The sequence below is a fragment of the Podarcis raffonei genome, chromosome 2, assembly GCF_027172205.1.
Source record: "Podarcis raffonei isolate rPodRaf1 chromosome 2, rPodRaf1.pri, whole genome shotgun sequence".
Classification (NCBI taxonomy): domain Eukaryota; kingdom Metazoa; phylum Chordata; class Lepidosauria; order Squamata; family Lacertidae; genus Podarcis; species Podarcis raffonei.
Genome location: NC_070603.1, coordinates 689,332 through 700,093, shown reverse-complemented (window position 1 = coordinate 700,093; position 10,762 = coordinate 689,332). Strand labels below are relative to the sequence as shown.

The following is a 10,762-nucleotide window of genomic DNA, read 5'->3' as shown; positions in this document are numbered from 1 at the left end:
CTGTGCACAACTGTCAAGCATCCATAACAGACTCTTGAGACTGAAGAAAACGCAGCCAGTTTCTTGTAAGCAGCTGTCCAGTTACCTTTATCCACATCCAGCTCTTACTTCCGTGCCAGAAAGCAAACTGGACTCCATTTTAAACATCAAGCTGCACTAGTCCCCCAGCCAGAGTTTCTGATAGCTCCAGCCCTGCTTAAAGCAGCCATTAAAAGGAGCCCCAAACATTTGAGGGATTGAGGACTGGAAGCTGACTGGAGAGGCCACTTCACAATCAACCTGGAAGTTGTCCTGCACACGTCTAAACAGAAATGGAAGTGAACTGAACAAGACCAGTGATCCCATCCATCTCAGTGGGGTTTGCCCTGGGAGGAAATGCCAGTGGGTCATTTGCCCACGGGGCTGATCTGCCTGCTCTTAATGGTACCTAGACTCTACTCCAGCTCAGTTTTGGATTATCATTATTATATTTATTTAGTTATAGCCCACCTTTTCATCAGACAGGGGCTCAAGACAGCTTACAGATAGAAACAGCCAAAAACATAAGGGGGGTAGTAATTAAAAAGCAATTAAACACTAATAGAATCAAACCACCATAGCCTGGTAGCAGTATTGCACAGCTCCTGTTCATTCCAGTGGGGCTTGTCTAGGAAAGCCTCCTGCTCTGTTGCACCCAGTGTATGAATGATGGGACCTAAAATCTGGGGAGGGGCTGCAGCTCAGTGGTAAAACCTCTGCTTTGCAGGTGGTCAGTCCCACGTCCCATCCCTGCCACCTCCAGTTAAAAGGCTAAAGCAGCAGATGAGGTACCCCTCATCTCTCATGCCTGAAACACAGACAAGCAGCTGCCAGTCAGCATAGTTGAGCTTAGATGGAGAGTCTGAGCAGCACAAAGGCAGTTCCCTCTGTTTGTGCTTTAAGTGAAATGGGGGCAATAGCTTTGGGAACTGGTAGGAACCAACCGTCTCCCAAGGAGTATTCGCAAGCAGAAGACACAGAGACTGAGAGGGACAGAGCTTGACTAAGCTAGGACAGTGTCAGGTGGTGGAACATTAATGTGCAAGGCAGCAGAGTGCTGTGCTGTCATGCACCTCCTTTTCCCTGTGCCATGTTGGATGTTGAGGAGCCCCTAGTGTTCTGCAGGCTCTCAGTGTAGTTCACCCATGTCATCTGCTGCCACAAGGCTGCCCTTCCTTCAGCGGCATCTTCTCCCCTCTGGCAAGTGCTGCTTCTTTCCCCATCCCTTTGCTAGCAATGCCTACCAGGGATGAGGGAAGCTCATGTGGTGTCAGACGGCAGCTGCAATCACCCCTGACCAAGCTGGCTGGGGAAGGAGGGCCACAGGCTCCCTATCCTTACAGGTGCAAGTGGTGGGGACAGAATCAGCTGCATTCCACCTGCACTACTTTTCTGTCAAAGTGGGCCCTCCCTTTGTCTTGCCACTGCAGCCCAGCTCTCCCCCCCCCGGCATTTGCCCTTTGTACTGGGTTTCAGTTCCACTGCTCCTTCGCCATGCTGGTGCCCTCCAGATGCTGTTGGGACTACGAGGCACACCTGGAGAGTACCAGATTGAAAGGCTGCATTCTGTCCTTGTCTCCTGATGGAGAATTGTCAGCCCTCCCTTTCCCCTTTAATCATTTTGCCTCATTCACAAAAATATTTTGGGCAGGCTCTCTCACCAGTAGCCTATGACAGAGCCAAGTGCTCAACCTACTTCCAGGGCCAAGTGAAATGTAGTTTGTCATACAGTTTGCCTTGGAGTAACTGATTTCTCTTTAACAAATAGGCAGCACTGTTTGTTTGTGTGTGTGTGTGTGTGTGTGTGTGTGCTCCCAAGCTAAACCTTAGTGAGGGGGAACGGGGTATTTACAGAGGCTCACCCACCCAGCCCAGTTTGCAGCATGCTCTCCCCAAGGAAGCTCACCTGGCATTACTTAATTAACGTTACTCCAGTACCAGGCAAAGACTTTCCACTTCTCCCACACCTTTTGAATAAGCCTTTCAAAATAATAATAATAATAATAATAATAATAATAATAATAATAATTGTATTTAGTGTCTTTTATTATCATGCTTCCTGTAAACTGATGCTTGGCTCATGTGTTCATTTTCTGAGTTGCGCCGTTATATTGGATTGTTTTAAGATTGCATTGTACATCACCTAGAGGCTGCAGCAGCATTGGCAACCAACGTATGCAATAAAACACAGCTTTTATAAATCCCTTCCTGCTGCAGCTTTGGTAAGAATCACCACCTCCTTCCACGGTGAAAAGTGGTGAGAATGAATGGTGGAGCCCATGACATTCTCTGCCCACCCTGAACAGCTTCTTCCAGTCACAACCACAGCAGGGACAAAACTTCCAGAGTGCACCTGTGCATGCACAACATAAGACACTTGCTGACTTACACAATGGGCTAGGCTCGCCATCCCTTTGGAGTGAGGCCTGATCCTCTGCCTTTAACAGCAGCTTCTTCTGCAGACACTGACAGGGAACAGTCTTACCTCTATGCCATGAAAAGTGCCACCAGCTGATAGGTGCAGGTCAGGTGGCTACCAAAGGCAGGAGGAGAGGCCAGTTTCCCCCCTTCCCCTGCTTAGGAGGCAACATGAGCAGAAGGGAGAAGGACACCTTCCTTCGCATCAGTCCAGGCTAACCATATTATTCCAATCACTTTTGTCAGTCTACCAACACATTATTTTATTCTTGGCATATATGATATATTAAAAAACCCTTCACAGTTTTCCAGAGAAGGTGTTTGGGGGAGGGGTGTGCATTGCAAATTGTGAAATTTACACAGTGGAAAAGAAGCATGGGTTCTTCCAACTCATATTTTTGCATGTTGATGGGCCAACTCAGAAGAGTGAATGCTTATAGGGCTGCTGGCTTTGGGACACCTGGGTTCAACTGTGCACATCTGGAAGAAAAGCTGAAGCACAGTTAGCATCGTAATCTCCCTGAGGGGGTGGGCTGAGTTCAGCCACCAAACTTCTGCCTGCTATGCAATTATTCAAGGCACAGGAGCAAACCTGCTGACTGACTCTTCACCCAGTGACTCTAAAGCAACTCAAGGCCAAGCCTGTGGGGGGAAACAATGGCATTTTACAGACAAGACCTCATGATGGAACCAGCCCTCTAACTGGGCATCATGCCTCTGTTTCAACAATGCAGGGGGTCCATTTCCTACAGCAAATGAGTTGTGGGAGCAAACAAAGCCTGGGCAGAAGAATATGATACTTAGCAAGCTAAACTATTCAGTCATCAGCTGGTGGGTGGCCAACACAGGACCTTCCAGTTGTGAGACTACAAATCCCATCATCCCCAGTTAGCATGGGCAATGGGCAGGGATGATGGGAGCTGTAGTCCCACAACACCTGGAGGGCACCACACTATCTGAGCGTCAGCTAAGCTGCCAAACTCCACCTCTAAGCATCAACCTTCAAAAAAAGAGAAAAGAATAATTGCTCTTGGCATGCTTAATTCTTGGCTATTGCTGCTGCGGTGTCTGTTCCTAGATAGAATGGGACCATTAATTCAACCTAATTGTTACTGTGGATGTTCCCAGAAGGACAGCTGGCAACTGGGCCATCTTGACCTGGAATCTCCAAGAGCATAAAACACAGAGGGGGGTAGAGGTTGTAACAGATTATTGGGGAGTTTGTGCAGTAGCAGAAGGCATGTGGGCTTTTGGGTCTCAGCCCTAGAATGGCTGTGCCAAGAAGGCAGTAATACTGAACAGGCTGGGGACAGAAAGTTCTTCACCCTACACAGAAACATTCTAGACGAGCACCTTGACATAGCAGGCGATGGCACCCCTCAGGACAGCTTGCTTAAAACAGCACTGTGCAAGAACAGAAAGGCAGGTATCCCGGTGGTTTCATTCCACCATTTTTCAAAGACTGTCCAAACATTTGTGTGCTTAAAAGAACTAGAAAAACAAGAGTCTGTCTTAAGAGCCCGCCCCCCGCCCACCCCGGTGTTAACAGACAGAGGGAGACTTGCTTGTTAGCTTGGGAAAGAAGCAGCTGTGGTACAAACCAGTTTTGAACAGGTTCTTAACACAACAGCATTTTTAAGGTGCCTTTCAAGGTGTCATGCAAAGCAAGTGTGCTGATTCATTCCTTGGCTCTGTGAACAGTCACTGCATCCCAGATATGTGGTCTCTACAGTTACAATACAGCACCATCTGTCGGGGGGGGGGCGCACATCGTCACAGTTGGGTGCTACAAACCAAGATGGCTGTCCTCATCCATACATACAACAATGTCTCCTACAGACCCTGGCTGATAACCTTGGTCACAGCGCTTTCCCAGTCGCACCGCAGCCATGGTCTCTAGCCTCAAGACAGGCTGGTCTTCCATTGATTACCAAAAGGTTGGCTTCAGACAACCAGCATGAAGGAGCCTGAAAATGGCAGATTAGAGTGTGGAGTCCATCACTGGATGTCCATTCTGAGGCAATATCCTGTGCTCTGTGGTGCTGGACTTGACCGACGCAGGCGAGTACTTTGGCATCCTGTGACAGGCAAAGCAGAGAATCTTCCGGAAAGTGCTGCGCATCTCATTGTCCCGGTAGGAGTAGACGACGGCATTAATGAGTGAATTTATTTCAGCCAGAAGCAGGACATATTTCTCCACCGATAACACGTCACAGCTTTCACAGCTGAGGCCGTCCAACAGGAGCACCACCTGTCCAGGGGTCCAGCAGATAACAAAGGCACCTAAGAACAGGAGAGAGGAATCTCTTTAGAATTTGGAAGAGATCAGAGGCCTCCTGGTTCCAAGGGGTGGGACACTTCTTTGATATGCTCAGCACTTTTTTTAAAAATGTGGAAAATGCTTGCGTGGTGGATGAGCACACACTTCTGCTCCCACACTGCTCTGAAAGCAGCAGGAGGAGCCGCCCTCAATGGTATTCCCCGGTTAAGAACAAGATTCTTGCATCGGTCATTCCATCAGAGTTCAGCACAGAGAAAGGGCACAGGATGACCCCATCAGCTCTGCTGCCAGGACCTCTGGCCATTCCTCTCTCAACTGATGCCTAGCCATTGCTGTTTAATAATAATAATAATAATAATAATAATAATAATAATAATAATACCTGCCCTTCACCAGCAGATCCCAGGGCAGGTTACAATTTAAAATTCAGAATTAAAAAGATCTAGAGCATACTAGGCTACATGAACAATTTTCATCCCAGCTGGTTCTAATAAGAACTGTAACTTTTAAAAGAACTGCTACTTTAACTTGCATTTCTGCTTCTCTCCCCATCCCTTTTTCCTTATGTGTCATGACTTTTGAGGGGGCTGCCTGACTACTGATCTTTGTGAGTTGTTCTGGGAGTCTTTTCAGCTGACGAGTGGAGTAAATATGCTTCAAAATGACAAAACCTGCAGAAATTCCCTCATCTACGTCATTATGAAAAGCTGCAGGAGCCTTGTCTTCTTCTCATAACCTGGTGATCCTAGACAGCTGCTGGGTAAACTTTAAGAGGAAAAGATTAGAATTCTCCATCTCTTCTCATGGCTATCAGACTTTCATGGTCTTTATCAAGAGATGCTTTTGCACTACTTTTTTATACAGTATATATATATTTAGTGTTGAATCTATCTCAAAAATAGGGTCTGCAAAGTTGCACCCCTTATCCTCAGGTTGCCAACTGACCAGGGGAAAACATGTTCAAACCTGGATCTTGTGCCTCCACAAAAGTAGACAGGAAACTTTTTGACCACATGAAAATAAGCATCACTATCCCTCAACACCACAAACAATCTGCCCTGCTCCTCTAAACACAAATAAGTGTGCATGAAAAATATCCATGCAAGCCTCCCTGGTGATTCTTTTTCTACTCAAATCAAGGTTTATTACAGGACCCCACCCTGTTCTCAGCTGGAGCTCATTACAGCTGGAGCTCCCCTCTTGCTCCAGCCCACCCCCACCCCGACCACTCAGCTTCCCCAGCAGAACTCATCCAAGGGTCCTTCATTTCCAAAGCCACTGCTGCACAGCTAGAGAGTAGCCTCTGGCCGACTGTTTAGGATAGCACAGCACACAACGGTTGGTTGGCTTCAGAAGGAATTCGAGACATAGCAAACTTATCATTTGGACTTCCTGAACCGGGGAAAGATACATTACCGACAGAAGAAGAACAACAACTTGGTGCAGTCGGCGGGAGGAGTAAGTAATTCACTATGGCTCTGCAACTTCTAAGTTGGAATTGTAATGGACTTAATTCCCCTCGAAAGAGGAAAAGTGTATTTCATATATTAAGAAAAGAACAATTGGATTTGATTTGTCTACAGGAAACACATGTAATGAGGCTTCACAGGAAGTTGCTTATTAATAAGAGATTGGGACAAGAATTTATTTCATCTGACAAGGTTAAAAAAAGAGGAGTTGTGATATATGCAAAGGAGAAACTCACACCGAAACAAATTTTTAAGGATGAACAAGGAAGATATTTGGCTATTGAAATTCAACTTCAAGGAGAGAAATTTCTGATTGTAGGGGTCTATGCACCGAATGAGGGGAAATCTGAATTTTTTAAGAAGTTGCATGAGGTTCTCCTGGATTACATGGACTATAATATAATCTTAATGGGAGATATGAATGGAGTGGTTTCTACAAATATGGATAAGGCACAAAGACAGGTAATCACCAAAGATGGGAGATTACCAAAGACTTTTTTTGAACTGACTGACAATATGGACTTGATTGACATTTGGAGAACTAAGAACCACCTGGGGAGAGAGGGAACTTTCTTCTCTGAAGCCAAGATGACATGGACTAGAATTGACCAAATTTGGATTACTAGAGGAATGGCACCAAAGATAAAGAAAGTGGAAATCTGCCCTAAAACTTGCTCAGACCATAACGCTGTAAAGATGGAGATGAAGCAAACAACACCCGGCTCCTTTAGATGGAGGATGAATGACACCCTACTCAGAGATGAAGAAGTATACAAAAAGGCCCAAAAAACTTTGAGAGACTATTTTGAAATAAATATGACTACTAGCTGGTGGTGGAGCCTGCTCGCTGTTAAATTTAGGCATAACCCCTATCTACCGTGCTCCGTCCTACTTAACTTCGCTTATGGCCGCGTCTCACCGATATGCCTTCATTAGAGCTAGGTTCAATGTCTTTCCAACAAACGTACTGAGACATAGATTTACTAAGTCCCTTCAATGTGTGCTTGTGAAATGAAAACATCTGAATCTCTACATCATGTTATGTTTATCTGCCCTTTGTACAGTTCAGCCCGTGCTAGTATACTAAACTCCATAATCCAGCCTATGGCTGACAAACCAGTAGACCTACAGCTTGGCTGGGTTCTTCAAGATGTGGATCCTTATATTACCCAACAGGTTGCTAAATTCCTAACAGCCGTCCTCTCGTACAAGAGACGGAATGGAATGTTAGCTGATTATTGATAGTTATAAGAATTTTCTATAATGACATCAGATATTGATTTTAGTGTAGTGCCGAAATTTTTTAATCTTAATCTTAAACTTTTTTTATGAACGGCTAATATCTGTCCTTGTGAGTTGTGAACTGTGTTATACTACTTGTGGTTTGTATGAGTCCGCTGTTTTATTTGATTTGTTTTGTTGTGTTGTGTTTCATGATGGGCGTAAAGCCGAATAAACATTTTGATTTGATAATGTCGAAAAAAGAGTAATTTGGGATGCCAGTAAAGCCGTGATGAGAGGGTTTCTGATTCAACAGAATGCAATAAAGAAGAGAAGTCGAAATGAGAAAAAGGATAAAATTCTGGAGAAAATAAAAGAAGGAGAGAAAAAACTGAGAGTAAAGCCAAAATCACAGGAGATCCTGAAAGAAATAAAGTTACTTCAGGTACAATATATGGAATTGATGAACCAGGAAATAGAATGGAAAATCAAACAAATGAGACAGAAGACATTTGAATCAGCAAACAAATGTGGGAAATTACTAGCATGGCAGCTGAAAAAAAGACAAAAATTAAATACAATTACAAATCTGGAAGTGGAAGGAAAAGATATACACAACCCAATTGAGATTAGAAACTGCTTCCAGAAGTATTTTAAACAACTATATGCACATGGGCCACAGAACGAAATGGACATAGATCGATTCTTGAAGACAAATGGATTACAAAAAATCTCACAAGAAAATAAACTTATGTTGAACTGTAAAATATCTGACCAGGAGATAGAAGGTGCCATTCAGAATATGCAAGTAGGCAAGTCTCCAGGACCGGATGTGTTGTCTTCCTGCTACTACAGACTTTTGAAAGAGTGGCTATTGCAACCATTGAAGGAAGTTTGTAATGAAATTCTGGAGGGGAAAAGGGCACCAGAATCGTGGAAAGAGGCCTACATTACACTAATACCAAAAACAGAGACTGAAAAGACTCAACTTAGGAACTACCGTCCCATATCCCTATTAAATGTGGATTACAAAATCTTTGCTGACATTTTAGCTAAGAGACTGAAAAAAGTACTGATTGAGGAGATTCATAAGGACCAAGCGGGCTTTCTTCCGGGTAGACATCTCTCTGATAACCTAAGGAACATAATTGACATTTTGGAAAAGCTAGAAGTGAACATAAATACTAAGGCAGTCTTGATATTTGTGGACGCGGAGAAAGCCTTTGACAACATTTCTTGGAGCTTTATGAAAAAGAACCTACAGGGTATGGGGGTAGGCCATGGTTTTGAGAATGGTATTGGTGCAATATATTCAGAACAAACGGCCAAACTAATTGTAAATAATGTGGTTACAGAACAGTTCAAGATTGAAAAAGGGACACGACAGGGATGCCCAATTTCCCCTCTGCTCTTTATATCGGTCCTGGAGGTTTTGCTGAATATGATTAGAAGGGACCGGATGGTTAAAGGGATACAGGTCGGAGCCAAACAGTTCAAATTAAGAGCATTTGCAGATGATCTAGTTTTGACACTACAGGAGCCAGAATCTAGTACTAAAAGAGTTTTAGAATTAATTCAAGAATTTGGTCAGGTTGCAGGATTTAAATTGAATAAGTTAAAAACCAAGGTTCTTGAGAAAAACTTAACACCGATTGAGAGAGAAAAGTTTCAGAATGAAACAGGTCTGACTGTGGTTAAGAAAGTGAAATATTTGGGGATTAATATGACAGCTAAAAATGGGGATTTGTTTAAAGATAATTATGAAAAATGTTGGGCTGAAGTGAAAAAAGATTTAGAGATTTGGTCGAATTTGAAGCTTTCCTTGTTGGGTCGAATTGCAGCTATAAAGATGAATGTATTGCCTAGAATGTTGTTTTTGTTTCAAACTCTGCAAATTTTGGACAAAATGGACTGTTTCAAGAAGTGGCAAAAAGACATTTCTAAATTTGTCTGGCAGGGCAAGAAGCCTAGAATAAAATTTAAGATATTAACTGATGTAAAGGAAAGAGGTGGATTTGCCCTGCCAGACTTCAAACTTTATTATGAATCAGCAGCATTCTGCTGGTTGAAAGACTGGCTGCTTCTTGAGAATACAGACATTTTGGATCTTGAAGGTTTTAACAATGTATTTGGGTGGCATGCATATTTGTGGTACGACAAGGTTAAAGCACACAAAGCTTTCAAAAACCATATTGTCAGGAGAGCACTGTTTAATGTTTGGATTAGATATAAGGATTTATTGGAAAATAAAACTCCAAGGTGGTTGTCACCAATGGAGGCTAAGGCTCAGAGAAAACTTAACATGGAGGCCAAATGGCCAAAATACTGGGAAATTTTGGAACAAGAAGGGGACAGACTGAGATTGCAGAGTTTTGAGAAATTGAAAGATAAAGTACGAGATTGGCTTCATTATTATCAGATAATGGAGGTTTACAATACAGACAAGAAAGTTGGTTTTCAGGTGGAAAAATCTAAATTGGAAACAGAATTGTTAGAATCCAAAACTAAGACTTTGTCAAAAATGTATAACTTGCTGTTGAAATGGAATACACAGGATGAAACGGTTAAATCTGTAATGATTAAATGGGCACAAGACGTTGGACATAATATTATGTTTGCTGACTGGGAACAGTTGTGGACCACCGGGATTAAATTTACGGCATGTAATGCCTTAAGAGAGAATATTATGAAAATGATATACAGGTGGTACATGACCCCAGTCAAGCTTGCAAAAATCTATCATTTGCCCGATAATAAGTGTTGGAAATGTAAGGAAAATGAAGGTACATTCTTTCACCTTTGGTGGACGTGCCCCAGGATTAAGGCTTTCTGGGAAATGATATATAATGAATTGAAAAAGGTATTTAAATATACCTTCTTGAAGAAACCAGAGGCCTTTCTCTTGGGCATGGCCGGCCAAGTGGTGCCAAAGAAGGACAGAACTTTTTTCATGTATGCTACAACAGCAGCAAGAATACTCATTGCAAAGTATTGGAAGACGCAAGATCTACCCACTCTGGAAGAATGGCAGATGAAACTGATTGACTGTATGGGAGTGGCAGAGATGACGAGCAGAATCCGTGACCAGGGAGAAGAGTCGGCAGAAGAAGATTGGAAAAAATTTAAGGACTATTTACAGAAATATTGCAAAATTAAGGAAAGTTGAATGGTGTTGGATTGAAATTGAGTGGTTTCTAGCTGTAATGATATAAAGGAACATAGATGGGGGGAAAAGGGTCTGGAAAATAAGGTAATATTATAAGCTGTAATGCTTTAGGTGAAGGATTTGCTGAACAAATAATTTTAAATGGAATACAAGGAGGAGAGGTATGAGGAGGTCTGAGAAATTCGTTAT

At 43.1% G+C, this 10,762-nt stretch overlaps 1 protein-coding gene across 1 annotated transcript in view; it reads right to left on the bottom strand.

Annotated features, from left to right (window-relative positions):
- Positions 1-448: 448 nt before the first annotated feature.
- Positions 449-10,762, bottom strand: part of LPAR2 (lysophosphatidic acid receptor 2) — a 49,274-nt gene continuing 38,960 nt past the window's right edge. The window contains exon 3 of the mRNA XM_053368903.1: positions 449-4,719. Within this exon, the coding sequence (XP_053224878.1) occupies positions 4,418-4,719 (302 nt within the window). The 3' untranslated portion in view covers positions 449-4,417. The remainder of the gene's footprint in view (positions 4,720-10,762) is intronic.